This window comes from Myotis yumanensis, unplaced genomic scaffold, assembly GCF_028538775.1.
Source record: "Myotis yumanensis isolate MYYU_CA2020_CCGP unplaced genomic scaffold, mMyoYum1.0.hap1 SCAF_2, whole genome shotgun sequence".
Lineage (NCBI taxonomy): Eukaryota > Metazoa > Chordata > Mammalia > Chiroptera > Vespertilionidae > Myotis > Myotis yumanensis.
Window position 1 is genome coordinate 69497143 of NW_027223753.1, and position 23262 is coordinate 69520404.

At 35.0% G+C, this 23262-nt stretch overlaps 1 protein-coding gene across 1 annotated transcript in view; it reads right to left on the bottom strand.

The window, feature by feature from the left end:
* The window catches only part of ZNF644 (zinc finger protein 644), a 122352-nt gene that overhangs the window by 12744 nt on the left and 86346 nt on the right, over window positions 1-23262 (bottom strand). The window contains 4 exon segments of the mRNA XM_070405579.1: window positions 11776-11898; window positions 13625-14233; window positions 14411-17428; window positions 17431-17447. Coding sequence (XP_070261680.1) covers window positions 11776-11898; window positions 13625-14233; window positions 14411-17428; window positions 17431-17447 — 3767 coding nt within the window.

Consider the following 23262-nt stretch of genomic DNA (forward strand, 5'->3'; position numbering starts at 1 on the left):
AATTCTCAAGGTGGGTTGGACTTGCATGGTGTTTTATTGAGCACTTATCAATATCAAACATTTTTCTAAGACACATCTAAAATTGCTATAAATATTAAATACATAATGACAAATCTGCTTTAAATCACTTTTGTTTAGAATTACCTGAATATGTTAGGCAGGGTAGATAGCTGCTAAAGAAGGAGGAAGGGAACAGGGGGTGGGCGGGGGCAGTTTATCTCATGCACCGAACAAAGAAGTTAGCAGTCTTGGGAATTGCCAAGATAAAATCGCCATAATGGTCTCATAAATTCTGGGAAAAGCCACAACAATGTAAAAAGGCGACCTTCAAATCTAGTCTGTTGCCCAAGATATCTGGCAGGTGAACCTTGAAACCTATAGGGGAAGTATAAAACCCTTGAACCCTCCACATGGACCACTCAGACTAGCTGAGTTGCCTGCTTGTGCTATATGCTAAGTGTATACTTAATAAATTTGCTTGTTTTGCTTTCTTAACAAATTTGCTTGCTTTGCTTCAACACTGCTTTCTGTCACTCGTCTGAATTCTCTCTCACAAGCGTGATAAGAGCCAGGCAGGGTGAGCCCCCTCCAATTGGGGCGACTCTCTGTTAACAAATATAATCACATTCCCTGCCTTCTAAAAGTCTCAGTATTTCCAAAATATCATTTCATATTTGGTAGGAGTAATTAAATAATTGTTCCTGATTACAAAATTAGTTAAGAAAGGAAAACTTACTTTAAAATGTCTGTTAAATTATCTTTAATACTAGTGGCCTGGTGCATGAAACTCATGCACATTAAAAGGGAATTAATTAGGAGAAATATTTTAATATTGTTATTTGCCCTTTCTCTATAATAGAAGTGTCAGAGATGAAAGAAAATTAGTAAAATGTATATGAAAATCTCCCTCCTGTCAGAGTCTGGGGCACACTGCGGGACCCAGAGTCAAGTCCTCGCCCACCTGCACGCCTCGAAATTGTGTGAGACCCAGACCCGGCTGGCCCCATCCCCGTCAAGCCCCTCAAGGTGTGGGGGTGCAGCCTCAGGTCCCCCATCAAGTCCCACTGGGCGGAGGCGCAGCCTCAGGTTCCCTAGCCCCGGTGGTGGGGCTTGGGGCACGGCCTCAGGGCCCCCAGCCTGGCCTCAGGTTCCCCAGTCCCGGCCCGAGGGCGTGATGACCATTTGCATATTAGCTCTTTATTATATAGGATAATCTAGGGCTCATAGCACTTACAAATATCACATAGATCTGATTTGGCTTTTTATAATTTTAAAGTACTTTAAACATTCCAGCCAAAATTCAATCTATAATCAAACATGGTGCTGAACAGGTAGGTATCTTCTGTCTGAAGTAACTTCCAGCTAAGGTCACAATTAAACAGATGTTCTAAACATTGGATACCAAGAATTAACCTCATTCCTCAGACTGCAAACACAAGAAAGAAATAGTAACTCCTACTTTTCCACTTCTTAGATAAGTGAGGGACCATCAGTCTCTACCAAGCCATCCTCTTGCTCTAACATCCACAAGAGAACAACTGTATATTATTTTATTATTTCCATAAACTCACTTAAAGCAGATTAATTACTTAGAAGTTAGCTCAGGCCAGGAAAATATCTTGTTACTGTAAGGCTTAACTATATCTTTTCTTTTTTCTTTTTTTAAAAATATATTTTATTGAGTTTTTACTGAGAGGAAGGGAGAAGGAGAGAGAGTTAGAAACATCGATGAGAGAGAAACATCGATCAGCTGCCTCCTGCACACCTCCTACTGGGGATGTGCCCACAACCAAGGTACGTGCCCTTGACTGGAATAGAACCTGGGACCTTTCAGTCCAAGGGCTGACACTCTATCCACTAAGCCAAACCAGTTAAGGCATATCTTTTCTTAAAAAATATTTTTTTTTTATTGATTTCAGAGAGGAAGGGAGAGGTTGAGTTAGAAACATCAATGATGAAGAGAGAATCATTGATCAGTTGCATCCTGCATGCCCCCCACTGGGGTCTGAACCCGCAACCCACAACCCACAACCTGGGTATATGCCCTGACTGGGAATCAAACAATGAACTCCTGATTCATAGGTCGATGCTCAACCACTGAGCAACACTGGCCGGGCAGGCCTAACTATATTTTAATCCAGATTATAAAAAACATTCAAAAAATTAATGTTAGAAATCATTTTTTTAAATATATTTTATTGATTTTCTACAGAGAGGAAGGGAGAGGGATAGAGAGCTAGAAACATCCATGAGAGAGGAACATCGATCAGTTGCCTCCCGCACATCTCCTACTGGGGATGTGCCTGCAACCCAGGTACATGCCCTTGACCGGAATCGAACCTGGGACCTTTCAGTCCGCAAGCCCATGCTCTATCCACTGAGCCAAACCGGTTTCGGCTAGAAATCATTTTTAAAAAAAGAATATAAATCATAGCAAACACAATACTACAGTTGAATATATAAAGATATTAGATATGTTAAAAGAATCCAAACACATAAAAATCTAGGTTAAGTCCATTGTTAAAAAAATGAAAGCAAGATATAAAAAGCAAAACTCAAGAAATAATGGAACCAACAAGAATACTAGGGGACTAATTAACACTTCATGGAAAATAAAAATGTTGGTCAAAAAAGATTGTCAAATAGAATTCCTAAATTTTATAACCAATGACAAGTAAAACTAGGCATCATAGCCCAGACTGGTTTGGTTCAGTGGATAGAGCATCGGCCTGTGGACTGAACGGTCCCCGGTTCAATTCCAGTTGAGGGCATGTACCTCGTTTGCGGGCACATCCCCAGTGGGGAGTATGCAGGTGGCAGCTGATCGATGTTTCTCTCTCATCGATGTTTCTAGCTCTCTATCCCTTTCCCTTCCTCTCTGTAAAAAATCAATAAAATATATTAAAAAAACAAACAAAACTAGGCATCATAAAATATTAATACATGCCACCATGGTACAAATCTTAGGCTCCATTCAACTGAAAACAAACTTACTGATTCAGTAAGTGTGATGATTTGCTTTGTTATGATGGACAGGCTGATGAGGCATTGTTGACAAATGAACCCCTGTGAGGCCATGAAGCCTACCCTTCTGTTACCAGATATCATGGTAGCTGATGAATTAACTTGTTACTGGTGTATTCATCCTCCCAGTAACAAGATTTAAAACTTTGAGCATTTCTGTCTCTTTCTTCTTATTCTTCTATCCTAATTAATCTGCCAAATTTTGCTTACTTTTACTTTCACATCATCCAGACATCTATTATGCCTCCTTTACATTCTTATTGTCATTGTCCTGGTTCAGATCACTAATGTAACCTCACCTACAATTTCTTCACTTCCCCACCAAATCCTTTACCTTTTTATAAATTAAATTTTTATAAAATAAAAAAAATTGTTTAAAAGTAAAATCTTTAAAAAACAAAAACCAAACATCTTTATTGGCCCCTGACAAAATTAATTCCAACACCATAGATTAGCATTCTAACTTTCTATGCTATGTCCTTGACCTGTCTACCTCTATTCCTTTATCTCCTGCTTCCTAGTATTTTCAATGAACTTCCCACATTGTCCCAAGCTGTTCCCTCCCACAAGTATGCTCCTTCCCTACCCCAAACCCCCATTTCCATTTCAATCAGTGACCCTTCAGGGTCTAAATCAAATGTGACTTCCAAAAGCCTTGCTGGGTCCTAGTCTAGCTGAAAGTACCTTCCTCTCCCTCCAATCTTCCATAGTGTTTCATGCACATGTCTCCAATGGCAAAATTTGTTCTGTATGACAGTTATATATCTACTAGAGGCCCGGTGCACAAAAATTTGTGCACTCGGGGGGAGGGGAGGGGTGTCCCTCAGCCCGGCCTGTGCCCTCTCACAGTCTGGGACCCTTTGGGGGATGACCATCTGCTGGCTGAGGCCTGCTCCCCAGGAGATTGGGCCTAAGCTGGCAGCCCGGCAGCCATCGGGGGATGTCCACTTGCCAGTGGGGAGCAGACCTAAGCTGCAGTCGGACATCCTTAGCGCTGCTGAGGAGGCAGGAGAGGCTCCCATCACCACCGCTGTACTGGCAGCCGTCTGCCTGACTTGTGGCTGAGCAGAGCTCCTCCAGGTGGGAGCTCACTGACCACCAGAGGACAACTCCTGCATTGAGCGTCTACCCCCTGGTGGTCAGTGTGTGTCATAGTGACCAGTCATTCCCAGTCTTTCTGCTGTTAGGGTCAGTTTGCATATTACCTACCCTTTTACTATATAGGATAGAGGCCTGATGCACGGGTGGGGGCTGGCTGGTTTGCCCTGAATGGTGTCCCGGATCAGGGTGGGGGTCCTACTTGGGTGCCTGGCCAGCCTGGGTGAGGGGCTGATGGCTGTTTTCAGGCGGGCCAAGCCTGCAACTGAAGCTCCCAGTCTCTCTTTTTTTATTTATTTTTTTATTCTGGGATTTATTTACCTTCTGTAATTGAAACTTTGTTGCGGCTCCAGCTCTGAGGCCGGCTGGCTGAAAGCAGGTATCTGGGGTTTGTTTAGCTTCTATAATTGCAACATTGTTGCATCCGGAGCTCAGAGCTGGGCCGCGGCAGGCGGGGAACCTTGGCTTCCTCCATCACTGGAGCAAGCAAGCCTCCTGCTTGCTTCAGCTGCCTGGCTGCCAGCCGCCATCTTGGTTGGCAGTTAATTTGCATATCCTACTGATTAGCCAATGGGAAGCATAGCGGAGGTATGGTTAATTACCATGTTTTTCTATTATTAGATAGGATGTGCTTCTACTATGTTGTAAGATCCAATTTATCTCTGCACTACTTAGCACAATGCACATACCACAGTAAGAGCTGGAAAAAAAATCTCATCGAATAAGTGAATAAATCAGCCAGTCACTTTTTAGTACAGTGGGCAAATGGTCCAATTCTTGCTGGCATGATAAAACAATTGGTATCCAGAAGGTTGGCTCTATATACTCTGATGATTAAATTATATCCAGTCTACTGTTTCGCAAGGCAGAAATAAGAAAAACACTTTAGAAACATTACCATCAACATGGTTAGGACAAAATCAAGTTTGACACTAGTCTTCTATTACCTGAAAAATTTACTTAACTTGAACAATTCATTACCTTGCTCATCCTGAATAAATAACACATTACTATGCAGATAAATATATACAGATATGCATTTTAATGTAAAAACAGTACTACAGGGATAAGCTATAGCCATGAAAACATAGAAACCCATTTTTTATTGTATCAGGAATAGCTTTCTAAAATATAAGATTGACTATATCATTTCCTTATTTTTATCCCTCCCCCCACTATTTTTAATAATAACTTCCATAACTTAAAATTTTAAGCACACATTCAAAGCATCCATCCTACTTTCCAAATCTCCATTTTTCCAAACACCTATAACTGAATCTCCCAGCACCTCTTGAACTTCAAATTTCATCCCCTTGTGCCACACTATGTTCTTTTCTCTACCTGGAATGGTATACTTTATCTCTTTTTCCTAAAACTATTCATCCTTCAAGTTCAGGGCCTAGCTGAAACATTATATATCTTAACACTTGTATTTATCCCACTGTATGGTGATTATGCAGCTTGGTGTGTAAGGTCATTATAGCCTTAGAGCTATAATGTTATCTGATACAATAACTATTTTGTTGAATGCATGAAAATTTTCTTTGACTACTGGTTTCATTTCTCTTTCATTTTAAACATAATGAAAAGAAACCTACTAGCATTTTTCTTTTTTAGGCTCTATTTAACAATGAGATAAAGAGTAAAGGCAAAAGGAAGAGTACAACATAATTCCCAACTTTCCTCAAAAGGGCTAAAGTACCTTCAACTCCTATAACTTTTATATCCAATATACCATTTATCTGTATACTACCTTGCACAATTTTGTAATTTTGATAGTTTTATATGTGTTACCAATATGGTTTTCTAAGTTCTTTAATGACAGGGGCATGTTTCATACTTATCACATATTCCTCATACAGCCTAGTCTGAAGGAATTACAAGGTGTTCTGTAACTAGAAGCTGGTTTTCTTCTTTAGGGTTTAATCACAATGGAAACTTTCTACCTGTAGTCTTCTGGGTTAAATGACTCATTTAAGTATGTAATTTTTAAAAAAATGCAAATTTTATTAATATTTAAAAAGACACTGCAGACACTCATAAAAAGGACAAGTAATTTAATGTACCTTGAGAAGCTTTCACAATATTATTTTTTCTTTCCATCAAAGCAGAAAATGGTACTATAACACTTTCCATAATATAAGAATTACTTTTCTGGTGGCTTATACAGCCAACTCAGCACCTGGCACTGTGTTATATGTTCAACTAGCACTTGTTGTTGCAGTTCTCTATGACCAATTATGTCATTATAGTTGAAAATAAGCAAAAGATCCTATTAGGTAACATGTAACCTACTATTCCACTTAAAAGTAAATAGTATGAAAAATAAACATTGACTACTAAAAAATGAATGTAGATATACTGTATTAGTGGTATTATATTAACTGAAAGGCTCTAGCACCAATTTTTACATTTTTTTCCTCATTGAAAATTGTTGCTGAGTCTTTTGTTGGAGAATAGCAACAATCATGATTTACTTCCAAAATGTTATCATGAAAGTGTTCTAAAAATAATGAAATAAAGCCCTTCCCCCAACTATTCCTGCATATATTTTTTCTTACATTAATTTTAACTAGAAATTTCTAATTTACTTTAAATACCAAAAGATCAGCCTCTGATTAAAATATGACATATAAATTTGAATTCAGTGAGGAAAGAAAATTCATTTGCTGCCACAGAAGTGTTATGATTTCTAAATTATTACTACTACTGATTCTAGTTAGTATCTGTCCCTAAAAGAAAGAGTCACTTAAGGGAAATGTTTTCAATTTTTGGGAAGTGGCTTCTTAGTGGGTAGCAAATCAATTTATTGGGTCATGACCACCATTAATTTTTAATGAAAAAGAATAAAATAGGACATATTAGAGTGTATCACAGTCAATTGAGGTGAATGAATGAGTAGGCGTATGTATGACTGAGTTTGTATGAATGGTCAAGATGTAAAATGGAGTCCCAATAAAAATATTGAACATGACTGCTATTCTTTATTCTTTTCAAGAGATAACAGACTGTGCAAACATGCATTCATCTTACTGATATATTTTTCTTTCATAAGATTCCCTCTACACACACTTTAATTACTCCCCTTTCTTTACCTATTGTACTTTGAGCTCAGTTTTTTTTAGTTCCTGATTGTAGATTAAGTTGATAGAATACACTTTTCCTGGCTTAATTCAAAATATTTTTAGAAATTTTAATAACCAGGGTGACCATATAATTTATTGTCCAATCCAGGACACTTACGAAAGAGTACTATTATCTGGTTGGAAAAATAGGGCTAAAACAATGTGTATGGTCATTATATTAATAACTTAGTAACATTGTGTTCTTAATACTGCCAGTATATAAAGTATATCACTTAATTAAAATATGAAGTACAAAAAAGCCAATAGTTAAAAATCCAAAGGCATTAAATATGAACTATATGGAATTTCTAATTTTAATGAAAATTAAATGTTCTTATTAGACTGCATAACTTATTAACCAGGAACCAATTTGTATGAGCATTTAAAACAATCTACAGAGAACAAAACCTGTAAAAGAAGTCTACCAATAGTGCAGTCTATATTAACTGGAATAAATTTTGAATTAGAAGTATGCCTTGAATTTACCATACAGAATATAAAGCAAACCCTTTGGCACTAGTCTCTTTAGACAAAAATCCATTTAAAAATAAAAGTAAAACAGCTTCATAAATAATTGTCACAATTGAAGGCACATGGAAATTAAACAATTTATTTGAACCTACCCAATGGATGATAAACTGGGTCAGTTCTGGGCAAAATTTTAATCTGTGAAGTTTATTCTTTTTTGGCAAATTAACTCTGTCCCAAGAATGGCTACCTCTTCCATCTCTTCAATTCCAAAGCTTTACTACTTTCTTCATCATTTCCTTTTACTAAAATTAGGAAGAATGTTACATTTTAATTTGTATTTGTGATCATATAAGTTAGTTTTGATGTTACACAATTCTGGCATTTCAAGCATCTTTTAATTTTAACTCTTAAGAAAAAAAAATATTTAAGGTGCCTGATTCCCAGTTCTGTGTTCTTTCCACCTCATTTTCATTTTGACTCTTCCCTTTTCTCAGTTTTCCACAGAGGAAGGGTCCACGAATGATAACCTTCAAAAAATATGCAAAGCCTATATACAGAAACAATTTTATCCTTGGATGAATGAATGCATGTTTCTGGGGTGAACCATGGCTTTTATAAAATTCTCAAAGGGGTCAATGACTCCCCCAAAATTGAGAACCATTATATGAGAAGTATTTGAGTAACCTGACTGATGTGGCTCAGTGGCTAAGTGTCACCCAGGAACCAGGAGGTCAGGGCACAAGCCCAGGTCGTAGGCTTGATTTCCAGTAGGGGGCATGCAGGAGGCAGCTGACCAATGATTCTCTCTCATCATTGATGTTTCTCTCTCTCTCTCCTTCTTCCTTCCTCTCCCTGAAATCAATAAAATATATTTTTTTAAAAAAGAAGTATTTGAGTCACCCTCGTTTTGCAGTGGTTACAGGGTTGATCTGTGGACCAAAGGGTCAAGGGGTTGAATCCCAGTGAAGGGCAGGCTTGATCCTTGGCCCTGGGTCAGGACACATGCCAGAGGCAACCAATTGATGTGTGTCTCTCTCCCCACCCCCCACCCCCCACCCCCCCTTTCTTCTAAAAAAAAAAAAAAATCAAAGGAAAAAATATCCTTGGGTGAGGATTAAAAATAAAAAAATCCCACAAAAAAAGCATTTGAGTCATCAGTAAATAATTATTTGGGGAAGCTGAGAGGCATCTTTTCAGTTTATTCAGGCCAGTTAGAATATTCCTCCCTCCTCAAAAGGTTCCCATAGAACAGGCCAGGAGCTGGTGGCTTCTAAGAAAATTTGGGATTTTTTATTCTATCATAGATAACCAAGCAGACCTTTAGCATTTAGTCTTGGTTTATCTAAGCTTTTTCTTCAAGAGTAGGCCACATAATTAAAATCTACATGAATGAAGACTGAACTAGGAACACAGATTCTAGACATTCTTATGGAGGATTTAGTCCTATCTATTTTCCTTTTACATTGTCCCAGTTTTGTGGTATAATTGGATTAAGGTAAGGTTTTTAAAAAATGATTTTGTATTTTATTCCTCAAAACACTATGTACATACTCTTGAAAAATACTGCTTTTTACTCATATGAATTGATGAATCCCTTATAAGACATCTTCTGTATAGCTCCCCTTACAGTACCCGTGGAACCCTCCAGGACCAAAGGTTGGGACCACTGCTTTATATCAGTGAAACTGATATTGGCGAAGAGAATAGGCATGTGAAGTTTAAATATAATAAAGAATATTCTCTATTTGGAAAACAAAAACATTATTGAAGCTGATTTGTTATATTTATTTTTTAAATATGTTTTTATTGATTTTTAGAGAGAGAGGAAGGGAGAGGGATTGAAACATTGATGAGAGAGACATTGATCAGTTGCCTCCTGCACGCCCCCTACTGGGAATCGAACCCATAATCCGGGCATGGGGACCTCTTGGTTCATAGGTCCATTCTCAAAAAACTTTAGTTGGCATGAATAAGCAGCAAGGACATCATCTATATAGCTCTACTGGTCAAGAAAACTTTAAACATCAGGGGGAAAGTTTCAGAACTTCCAAGAAAATAAAGTATGAGTTTTTTATTTTTCTTAAAAGTGGGTATGGGCTGTGGGAAATACCTCACACTTTCTTTAGCTTTTCATTTCCCTTCTCTTTATCTTAGGACTGCCAAACACTTTATATTTTTAACACGTCCGACATATTGGTTAGTATTTAATGATATTTTAAAGATAACAGCCCCCTTTTTTCCTGATGCTCAAAGAAATGTATTCCCATTCATCTTATATTACTTTTTTCTCTAATCATGAAATTTTTTAGATAATGGAATGTTCATTAGAATGCACCTTTGGTCAATGAAGAGTTACTATCAATTATTTATAAGCAGTTAGTTCTATGTTTTACAAGATTTTCACATGAGCTAAAAGCATCTTTTAATGGACTACAAAATCTGTACTAATACATCTGACTTGGTGAATATTTGAGTAATGTATCGGAATTGACAGAATAGAACATTTTCTAAAGTCCTCTGAAATCTAATCCAGGCCTAACCATTTTTTGGATCCTTGTGTTTACAAATTAGACTCTTGTTTATTCAGTCTCACCAGAATGCTCCCCACCTTAAACCCAACTTTATTTTAGGATTTTCAATTACTTTCATTCTATATGTGGTAGATAATAGTGATTAAAACAAAGGTCTAGAGTAAGTCAGCCTTGATTTGAATTTCAAATTTGCTATTAATAACTACATAAGTTTGGGCAACTTAAGTTCTCTAAGCCTTGGTGTTTCTGGTAAAACTGAGAGAATTACAGTATATACAACTCACGGTGGCTATAAAGATAGATGTTACGTATATAAACTTCAATAAAAGTTAGTGACTATGATAACAATGATGATTTTATGTTTCTACCACCTTTCATTTTCACTGCTTCCCTGCCTCTACTGTCTGTTATCACCTTTCAAGTTTGATGAAGGCAGGAGTAATATAATTAAAACTAAAACCTCAGAGTAGGAGTAAAACTCTATTTCCTTCCTTTTAATATAAATGGTCAACAGTCATCCCTAGTCATTTGTATATCAAGTCAAATGACAAAGCAAAGCAGCAGAAGAAATTAGTATGAATACAAGTATTTCTTTGGTAGTAAGAACACACTGATGTAAGCCATAGGAAGACATGAGAAAGAACAAAAAATTGGGAAAACAATAACTAGAAAGCAGAAAGCAAGAGAAATAAAAAGACTGGAAGGATAATTTTAGGTGAAAGAATTAATGTAGATATATTTAGTAAAGATAGTATATTTTAAGATGTAAGATAATGGTATTTGCTAAAGCAGAGTAGCTTGAAAAGCTACAAATGAAAAGAGCAACACATTTTGTTGTGTAAGCAGCAGTGCTATACATGAGTAAGCTAATAAAAATTTCACAAACTAGCAATATGAAGAGGTATCTGCTAACAACCAAAAATAACACAGAAATGTGCATGTTAACATTTATGTGGATAGCTATATTTATTTATCCTAAAGACAGTGCAGGGGCATTAAAAGAAAAATTTATTCAATTGTTAACATGGGCCATTACTAAGGCCTGCCCCTTTAAAGATTTTATCTATAGACTAATAAAAACTCATTAGTTCGCTTAGCTTTCTAATCAAGCTACATAGTTGAAATTTCATGATAATTTCCTTTCTTATCTAATAAAACATTTCCCCAAGCTAGAATTACAATCTCTTTTTTTAAAAAACCAAAAAGAATCTATTAACAAAAATAAATTCAAAAGTCAAAAATAGTATAATTTATTGATCAATGGGAATAATATATACTCAAAAGTTCCACTCCTCTATTGGGTGGTATTTTTCTCCTAAGTCAATAAGAGCCAAAAACAAACAAACAAAAAAATTTGTTTAAACTTATATCTACCAGTTTACAAGTTGCTACAACTTAATGTGTATTCAGACTCAACTACTGCGTACCAAAGAAAGCCATAAATATCATCTAAAATAGCACCAGTCTGTTGAGAAAAAAAGTGCATGGTATCAAACAGACTTGCTGTGTTATCTGTTCAAACATACCTGTACCAGTCAAAAGTCCAGCACTCTTCTTTCGTACATAAGCGCGTAAGTGGTTGGACAGGCTAACAGCACTTGTAAACGTCGTATTGCAATGCACACATGTTCTAAGCTTCACAGGCATACCTATCATTCAAAAGAAAACTATAATCCAGTTCTCACTTCAAAAAGTGAAATTTTCTTAGCTAGAAGTGTGAAGAAAAGTAGCACAATATGGATGGTTTAAAAAGCGTTCACTGAATTAGCTTAAGGAGAGGAAATTTAGTTAATTATTATTAGTTTGTAGTTAGTATTTAGAGCCAACTCATGCTCTTAGGAAAGGTGGAAGAGAAGTGTCTTGAACCTTGGAATTTCTCTAGACTTAACACCTACTATCACTTTCTTGCAGATTTCTGTGTTAACACAGATCATTTCCTAAACCTAAAATACAATCCTGTGATTTGGATAGCACAGCTCTGTTGAGAAGTTTCAAAGCTCACAACATTATCAATTTAAAAAAATTAAAAAGTCTAGTTAACAAAGTGGTAATTGAAGTGTTTTACCCACAAAACCATAAAAGGCTCAATACTAAATTAGGCTTTCTGATGAAGGCTAGGTGAAAAGGTGGTAAAACCCACCACTGAACAGCTGTTAGACACAACATTTTATTTTCATTGTTCTGTGCAATCAATACTGGAAGTTAATGATTTGAGGTTTTTTGCTAAATTCTTTGTGTTAAATAAACGATCAACAAACTAACATCTTAGTCATCACAGGAAAGAAAACATGTTGAAACAATAAGAAATCCCTAATTTCTCAGACAACTCTCATTCTCCCAACACATTTCAATTGGTATCTTCAACATTATGCTTTATCTTTCTGAAGTGTACTACACCTTGATTAACACAGCTAACAGAAGCCCATAGAAGATAAACTATTTTTCAGACCACTTACAGAGCAAGGTAATCTTTCCTTAAATCAAAACTGCCTTACAAACATTTGGGATGTCCCAATGTCTGCCCAAAGTAAACAAATCAACCATACAGTAATTTTATTCAGTATTAACCCACTGACCAACTTTTACCTTAAACACATTCAACTCAGGGCTAAAATGATGAGACTGAGTTAATCTTCAACATTCTTAACCTCCAAAAGAAACCTATAAAGACACAAAATTTTTCTAGTCCACAAGTATAAACCAGACTTAGCAATACCAAATAAAGTTTGGATACTTTATCTACCACATCATTTGCCAACACATACAAAATACTCCTTTGAAAACGAAAGAACTATTGGTGCAAAAGCAATACACTAGACCATCTGTTCTGTTCCATTTGAACACTATTGTAAAAACTAAAGCCCCAAACAAATGTTTCATACAACAGTTCTCCAAAACCAAACTATCCCACGGTACAATGAGAAATTGGAAAGGGAGAAGTTTCTTTCAGTTCATCAACACACACAACAGACACCAACCCACTCAGTTGAGTTTGTTTTGTTTTCACTTTGTACCACTGGCAAAAAAAAATATGACAGGTTTTCCTTTTGGGTAATGTTATGCTTTTGAATGTCAACCTCCCATCCATAGAACCATGCCCCAGTCACAGCAAATTTTATTTTTACAGATCAGTTTTTTGTTTGTTTTTGCTTTTGTTCTCACCTTACATTTTGACCAAGAAATGAGGCACCGAGAATTCAGTACTGGTGAGCATCAACTGATGATTTTTATAGAAGTAACAGTATAACCAATTTCTGCTCTGCAAAAAAAGCAGCTTGAGAAGATTCAAAGAAAGTATTTTCTATAAATATTCCATTAAAATAAGCATAAGTAAATTGTTTAAATTATGTAAGATAGTCATAAATGTCCTCTTACCTGAGTGCATAGTCAAGTCTATTTTTTGTGGATGATACATCAACGAACTATCTTCATTTAAGGGAAGAACACATTTCTGAACAAATCTCTTTCTTGCAGTTTGATTATGGATCTTTTGAGGAAAGACAGCAGAATTCCTTTCTTCTCCCATCCTTTTATTTTTAAGCAGTTCTATCAATGTAAGAGACTGATTCCTTTTTCCACTGGGCAGTTCTGGTTTTTTTTCATCATATTCATTTAAGAAACTCAGCCCTTCTTCCTCTGATGCAGACACCGATAAAGCTTCAGTCTTTAGGCCATTATGGTATGCTTCAAGAGGTATAACATTTTGAGATAGAAAGTCATCATCACTTGATACAAGTTTTTGAGCTACAAATGGTCTGGGAATAATACGACGACTGTTCAATGCCTTTAAGATTTTTTCATATTTGTCTTCATTTTGCATCATCTCATTCAGAACACAGATTGGAGATTTGTGAGCATCCCATTTGGTCTTTCCAAGTCTTTTCAGGTGGCCTCTAACATGATTTGATAATCCAATTTTAGTATCAAACCAACCTCCACAGAGCTGACAAGTGTGTTCAGAAGTGGTTTCAGACTTCTCTATAGCTAAAAAAAATTTTTTAAGATATCAGAATTTTTAATAAACTGACCATCTTTAAAGCCAATTAACTCAGAAATATGAAATTATGTGATGTTAATAAAGACTGAATTTGAGCAAAATTTTTAAATCCTTTGAATTTGAATACAGACATATCAGCCCAAAGTATCTATAGGAAAACTTACCTTTTCTAACTCGCTTAACAGGTGTCCCTGTGCCAGTTCTTTTGAAATGTTGCATTTTGTCACTGGTGGCTATTTGTTCTGGTGATACAACATGACGGGCTTCATAGCTTAATCCTGCTCTATGAAGATGTCCCCGAACATGATTTGACAACCCAACACCTGTTTCAAATGTTGCTGGGCAGTAAGGACATGATTTCTTCTCAAGAGACAAATCACTCCAATGAAAAACAGAACTATGCTTTGACAATGAAGTTTCTGCATTTTCTAAATGCTGAGAATCGTGTATGTCATGCAAAAAGTTATTAGTTCCAGCATCTTCATAATATTCAAAATAAAAGCCATCATTTTGATCATAACTAAGTGTAGCATTTTCTCCAGGCTCTTGACCTTCCACTTTGCTTTTAAATAGAGGGAATAAATTTACATGTTCTTGATTAATACCATTATAAGTTTCATCTTCTATAGCCTGTGTAGTGTAGTCACCTAACTCAACGTTATCCCAGGAACTTTCATCTTCTGTTTCATAGCTATTTTTCTTTTCAGCAGAATTAAGTTTCTGCAAAACAACAACAGTCATTTTATGTAAGAAATCTGGATAGCTATCTAAGTCTTCCCTTCCAGCAGAACTTCCCTTCTTAGATTCCTTAACTGCTCTCTTTGCAGATACACGCCTGCGGTCTTTGAAGCTTTCAGGCCTTTTGGTGTTAGAGTTATGAGAGTCTGAAATAAAACTATTGTTGTGAGAACTACTTGATGATGAAAACAGATGTAAAGAATTTAGTGAACCAGCTGCTTCTTTTTTGAAATGCAGAGGATATGATTCACCTGATTTTTTGGTCATCCTGTAGTTTGCATATTTGTGTCTATATAAATAGTTGCTATTTGCCTTGGCATTAGATTTTTCTTTTGTGGCTTGGTGGAAATACTTCGGTTTTTGGTCAATGCTGCTTTTAATCATTACAGTCTTATGAGAATTGTTTTGATTGCACACATTTACAACACCTGACTGGGCGATGCTTTTCCGAGCTTTTTGTATTCTGTGTGGCCGCTTATGTAATTTTGAAAAATTACTTGATTGTGAGGATGACCCATATGTTCGCTTTACATCTTGTTTTAAAGCAGAGTTCTTTGGAAATGTGGCTGACTGTTGCTTGCTTAATGGTTTAGTGCTCTCATTGTCTTCAGGTTCTTCAAGGATGTTACTTTTTCTTTTACTAAGTCCAAGAGCACGACCAAATGAATCAACACATGATGATGAATGCAAGTACTCCATGTGTTTTTTCAAAATACTTCTCGCTGAAGTAGTAAAAGGACACATCTTACATACGTAGGTAGCTGATTTTTTGGATGATCCTGTAACAGCGTCTTTCATGAAAGACTTTTTTTGCGTTTTTCTCTGGGCTACATTAGAACTGACAATAGGGCATTTTACCACTGCTCCATGGGCAATGCCTCGATGGCATTCCAATTCATTTTCTGTAACTGCCATGAAGTTACATTCTTCACAGCAGTAGTACCTTTTATCTTTTTCATGGGTTTTAGCATGTTGCACAAATGTTTTAGGGCAATTGGTACCAAATACACACTGAGGGCACTGTAATCGTGCACTTCTTCCTTCATCCTGAAGCTCTTTCAATTCACGAATTTCCTCCATCAACTTCTGTCTTCTTTCTTGGTGAATAATCATATGCTTTAGAAGTGAGTTCCGATCTCGAAATGTCCGCCCACATTCCCTACAAGCATATGGCCTTGGTACATTAAGATGACGAAAGTGACTATTTCCATCTAAATGATACATCATATGCCTGTGGAGGTGTTTTTTCTCCCTAAAATTCACATTGCACTTTGTACAGGGGTAAAATGATGGCTCTTCAGTGCTGAAAGTAGCAGGTGACTCGGAATCATTTTCTTCACATTTTTTTTTTAAGGTCCTTGAAAGAAAAGTGCTAGTATGAACAGATGGACTGTCTTCTCCACACTTATCAGGATTATAAATTAGATGTTGAAAAGCATCCATAGATTCCACGTCTTCATCAGCTGATTCAGGCTTCACTTTTGATAATGCATATTTCTGCGAATCTATTGCTTGCAGTCCTTCATTCTGTTCCAGAAAGTCTACTTCTAAGATCTTTGACTTCGTGGGTATACAATTAGAATCACTAAAGCAATCCTCAGTATAACGCGTTATCTTGCTTACATCCATTTTTCGCTTTCTTTTTTTTTCTAGACCAACTTTAGAATGAACTGGAGCTTTATCCACTGTCTCTTCATTAGTCATAAGAAACTGAATGAACTCTTTTTGGGGGTCCCAGTTTGTATCATTTTCTGACCTAAATTCATCTGTACCTGAGGAAATGCCTGTTAATGTATTGACACAATCATCTTTTACCAATAAATCTTCTCTATCCTCACCCACCTCTACTTGATTTATTAAAGTGCTATCTGACTTTATACTACTCCCTACTGAATTCTGAATGTCACAACCAACTGAAGCAGAGGTAGGTAGTTTTTTAATGGAATGAGTTGAATTCTTAGCATGTGGTACATCTGATAACAAAAACAAAACTTGGTGTTGACTTGCTTTCTGTGGTGTAGACAGCTGAAGATCAGCTGCCAACTTCGAAGTTGAACAAGATTCTGTTGTTGGCTGATCCACAGGCTGTGCAGTGGTTAATGAAACACTGCCTTTATTCATATTGGAAGTCTTAGTTATGGAGGAGTGTGAAACTGGTCCATTAACAGCAGCTCCTTTAGGCAAGATAAAGTTTTCACTAGAAACAGTAGGAGCACCAGCATGTATAAATAGAGCAGACTGGCCTCCACTTAAGGCTTTTTCTGATTTGTCCTTCGACACTTCTTCAGGCAGAGTGAAGGTGCTACTATTCTGAAATGTCTGACAATCTCTTGATTTATGAACTCCACTCTCTTTGTCTGAGATAAAATTGTTGTCATCTAGGAGTTCTTCTTTAGCACCAGTAATGTCGGTGTTTATCTTCAAATCATCCATATTGTTGGCAAGCCATTTAACACATTTAGTCTAGAAAATGGAAAAAAAAAATTTAGATTTGCATGAAAAAAAATACTATTAGAATGTATGGAGAGTTGAAAGTACACATTTTTATTAGCTTAATTATACTCTTTACATTGGAACCCTAAACATTTCCTAAGAATAAAGAAATACTTTAAAAAATTGAAAGACTTTAAAAGTGTCTCAAAGATTATTTTTTTCTTTGTGCTCGGCAACAACTCAATACCATATATTTCCAAAATCCCTAGGAAAAAGCAACATAAACACATATACAGAGACACACATGATATAAATAAATATGCTACAGGTAATAAAAAACTTTAAAATCTCATTTATAGATTGCTAATAAAAAGAAAATTATCTTACTTAAGAAGGTTTATTAGGGACAGTCCCTCTATACTAGGGAATAATGTAAATTGTTAAACACTGCAGAGAAGTAATTTTAGTCACTTAAGAGTTCATTCCTGAGGGAAGGTAAAAAGACATATTCAGTAAAGAAACTTGTTATTGACATCAATGACTAATGTATGTAACAAATTTTTTATTTTTTTAAAATTTAAGACTGCTTTGCTCTCAATGTTTCACATTCTCCTAAAATTCTACTAATTTAAAAATGTCTTATTCACAGGGTTTTGTTCATTCCATACATAAATTACCCTTAGTTCTAAATTAGTCAAGTTAAAAATTAATAAAATTTTATGTAACTTCAAATTTTCATAACCGGAGTCCCCCAAATTCTAGGCATTCCCTAAAGGCAGTTATCTCATTTGTCATCTGACAGTCTATGGCAATGGCCTAAAACTTTTTACTCTGAAACATTGTATGTTACGATTTTAGGTTACTTCATATTAAAATGTAGGTTAAAAAATTTTAGACATTTTTGACAATAGATGTAATCTTTCTGAGAAGACAGAATATTTTTTTAAAAGACTGCTGAAAGTTTGGGAGACATAAATACATACCATGGCTATAATTACTGCCCCTACTATTAAGAGTTCCCTTACACTCTGTTCTACTCTGCACTTAGAAATGGCCACATTATACAGGGATTGTCTGTCTTTTTTAAAAGGATGTAAGTTCTTAGAAGGCAGGGACTGTGACCTAGTGATATTCATGTCTCTGAAACCTAACACAGCACTTGGTATAGGTGCTGAGGCACAATTTGTTGAAAAAAGGAATAGTGTTGAATGAATAAAAACACAACTGCAAAGCAAAAGCTCTCAAAGTATAGAAAAACAAAACAAAACCGTTTTCTTTCTATGAAATCTGGATTGCCTATTCAAATACAGCAGGTCCTCGGGTTACATCGGAGATCAGTTCCTACGGTGCAACGCAACGCGATTTTTGCTGTAAGTCGGAACCCACCTACATAAGCACCTACGTCACTCACATGGAGCACATACACAGCAGTAATGAAGTGAAACAGTAAAAAAAAGTTTAAAAGAAAGATAATTCCTGACCGGTACTTGTGGTAAATAAATAATAAAAAACATAAAGCACATATATACATATGTTGAAATGACAGAACTTTTTAATAAATACTATAAATGGGAGATGGCGCCCTAACCACGAAACAACATATGTGGAGTCCGACATAACCCGAGGACTATTTGTAATGCCAATTTCATTGTGGTCCTGATTTCTTGACTCACCTATTGTAGCAAAGCCTTTAAAATACCCAATAATCCTCAAGTACAACTTAAAGAACCCGTTATTTGGCAACCTTAGGTATTAACTATTTGAAATACTGGCATAAAATCTCCTATTTCTTTTCATTTTGTACATAGTAGTAAGTATAGTTCATTCATTCTCCAAATGTTTATTGAGCTTTTACTACATGCCAAGCACTGCTCTAGTATTAAGGATACATTTGTAAACAAGACAGACTACGTTCCTCCTCTCAGATAAAGAATAAAACCTTCCATTTTTATAGTATTTTAAATTGGTATAATAAGTAATACCATTTTAAGACAGCAGGAACTTACAATCCAAAAATTAGAAATAAAATATTTTCAATAAAGTTTATTGTTTCTAATATCTTCTAGGCTACCAATTACATGCTTTGGAAAAACATTAAGTTTAATTCAAAAATAAAAACAATTTTCTAATTACTTCATTATTTCATAACTTGGAACAAACACTTATAAATACAATCTTATCTTATGAACAGATGCGTTCTTTCATACAATATACATTACAAATATCTTTCTTTGGCATTATTATTTATACAAACAATCATTTTTCCGCCCCTCATAGGTCTTAGAATTCTGTTCTGAGATTGGCAAACTTCCAAATTAATAAAAACAGACTTTCAATAAGATCATATTCAATGATATCACCCCAAAATGGTGCTAATGCAGCACCCAGCAGGAGTCTGTTCATCACATACACAGAAGTTAAAAATGGGCAGCACATAAACATGTGTTAGGATAGAGTGTGCAAATGTCAGTGAAAAGAAAAGCAAACACTGATGATATACTATTATTCATTCCTGATATTTCTCATTACATTTGGTATGAAAAGTCAAATGCCCAAATAGGAACAATCTTACATAAATCCAAAATGGACAACAGAATTTTTTAAAACTAGACTGAAAGACACTTACTTTTTGTTCCTACTTATTATAATCACAGAGGTAGACAAATATATGCTCAGTCAATTTGAAATCCTATATTAGCTTTTCTCAACAGGAAGCAACGTTGCTAACGAAGTGGTAAATTCAGTGTTAATGAGTGGCTTCACTGTTACCACCTCAGAGGTAAAACCTTCCATGTTCCATGTTCTACCCATCTGTTCTGGTGTTAGAGGTTCAGAGATAGAACAGACGTTTCCCATTTAAAGCAACTTCATTGGTAACCCCTGAACAGCAGGGTGACAAACTACATTCATGTCGGCTTGGAGACTGCATCCTCATTACCAGAATGGCTTTATAAGAGCCTTACATAAGTTCCCATTCTGAAGATACCAAACTGTTTTGCTCAGAAACATAAAAATAATATATGTACATAACAGATCTTTTCTTTACAAAATACACCTAGCAAACAGAAAAACAAAAGATCAAATTAAGTATTTAAAAAAATAAAATGAGGTCTTTAACAATCAAAGTTTCACTTCACACCTATATAATGAAATATACCTGACTTGCCCCCAAACTAATGATTGTCAATCTATACTCAAAAACAGAGAAGTTGCTTTTTCAGAATTTTTATTATTAATACCCAAATATTAAAAATCTACTCCATCAGTAAAATGAGGCGATAAACACTTTACTCACTAAGCTGATATTTTAGCAATAATAAACAATTTTCCTGTTTTAATTTTCAGAATTTATTTTAAGTGAAAATGTTCAAAATACATTTTTAATAATATTCAAGACTCAGCTGTTGCATCGAGATACAATGCAGAACAATGGATCATCAAAATATGTTGTACTGAATGGATCTAGAATTTTAACATAAAAATTATTTCCCCACATTCATGGCTGATTATGTGACATTCAGGCAAGAAAGCATTTGACCTGTAAGCTAATTTCACATTGTCTCATATAGCTTTTCCAACTGTCTTTATATAGTCAAATACACATAACAGAACCAGCAACACCATTTTATGTTAATATTATTATTAAGTAGGGGATATACTTGAAGATAGGCATTATTAAGTTTAAAAAAGGGAAACTAATAAATTAATAAACAAACTTGTTATATATTGTTTGGAACCCCTAAATTTCAATGAATTTGCTGTGTCATTTACTGTGTCCTACATGTAATCACATAATCATAGAATTTTTCTTTTAACTGAATTTTAAAATGTTCTTTTAGAAAACTCACACACTTTATAAAAAAAGCTGCAAATGGAATTTTAAATCTACATAAAACATATTTCACTGTCTAGAAAACCATAATGAGTTCTACAGCTATAACTGCCTGTAGTTATATACTGTGAGCATTAAAAAAAGCACAAAGGTCAGATCTGTCTTCAAGATGACAGATCATCACTTATATGCCTGAAGCTAGACTTATTGTCTCAGAAATTTCAAACATCAGTATTTTTGCAAACTATCAGCACTTGCTATAACACCCTCACTACACTACATCTTGAGGTTACTACAGAAGAAATGAGGTGATAATTGCATATTAACATAATTATTCTGTAATCCCTCTGAGCAAGCTTTCTAGGTCACTCAGTAATTCAGATTATATACAATCTTCCTGTCATCTAATCTATGCTGTCCACTTTCTGTTCATGAATAATTCTTTTTCTGATAGAAAATAAGCTTAATTTCATTCTTTTATGTACATTATTAATTGTATTTATTGCAAGTAGGTTAATATTTTGTGGGTACTTATTACGTTATGCCAACCTTTGTCATGCAGTATAATTTCACACAAAAATATAGTACAATTTGTCATTGTTCTATATTAGTTCATTAAAAACTATATTATACAGCTATAAATAAATTATAATGTTGCCCACTAGCTGAGTTACAGTTAGGATTTGTCAAATTTTCACAAATCCTATGTCCATTTAAATTATCCTTGAGAACACATGACAACTTCAGTAAGTCATATATGCAATTGGGTTAAGAAGAGAAAACCATTCACAACCATTATTCTAATTACAAAACAAACCTTAACTGAAATACTATAGCTAAGATTATTGTAGTATTTAGGCCTATATATATTATACACAATGTACAAATGTATACCTACTTCTCATCTAGTTTATAATGCAAGTGAAGAAGAGTACACTGTATATATCCATATCATCCAGGTAGTACCTTACTATGGATATATATTGAGAGGAAATACTAAAAAAATACAAAACATTCATAAGAGTTCCAGCATACCACATGATGAAATAAGGAGAAAACTTGGTATGCTTAGCCTAACAATTAGTCAATACAATTAACAATCTTCAAATATTTGAAACTTTAGAGTAAAGAAGGAAGAATACATAATCAATGTGTTTGAATCATAAAGATGTAGATTTCATCCCAAGAATAAGAAAAACTAGAAACAGGAGTAATTCAATATTACAAAGGGCTGTCTTACACAACAGTGGACTGAATGGCTCAGCATGTTGAACTATTTGTTAGGAACAATGCAGAAGGAAATATGGCATTGGAGATTGGATAAAATAATTTTAAGGCCCTTCCTCATATGTAGTATATATTTAATGTTTGCATTCTACATTATTGACATTTAATATTATTTGAAATATGAGCTAAAAACAGAAGTGAAATATAATATTGGATTTTAAAAACATTCTCTAAATTCAAAATTACCTGAAATAAGCCTTTAGTCAACCTGTAACATGTTGATAAGCTGATTATTGAACAAGGAAAAGTATGGCACCAAATGACTAACACACTGAGGCCACAGAGCTCATTTAACAACTGCACTGCTAACAAGTTTTTACTTATTACATGTACAATTTTGTAGTTTCACTTATAAAACCATAAATATTTTTATCGTGAATTGAAATAGTTACAAAATTTCACCCAAATTTATACAAGGTATTATATAATATTTAGAAAATGCAAGTACTTATTAATAATCAAATGTATAGCTCTATTCAAGCAAATATGACTTAAAAAATTTTTTTTCAGGTTTACTCATAGGAAGAGAGAATGATGGCATAGTTAAGAGTAGCAATTTTGAACCATAATTACACAATGCATGACTTTCAATTTATTCAACCTATAAAAATCAAAATGTTATCAATAATACACTATTATTTAATAAAAGGAAGCTACAGCACATTTAAAATTGAGATTACAGGGAAATTTTTAATTATTCTTAACACTAATCAAATGGTATTGCTG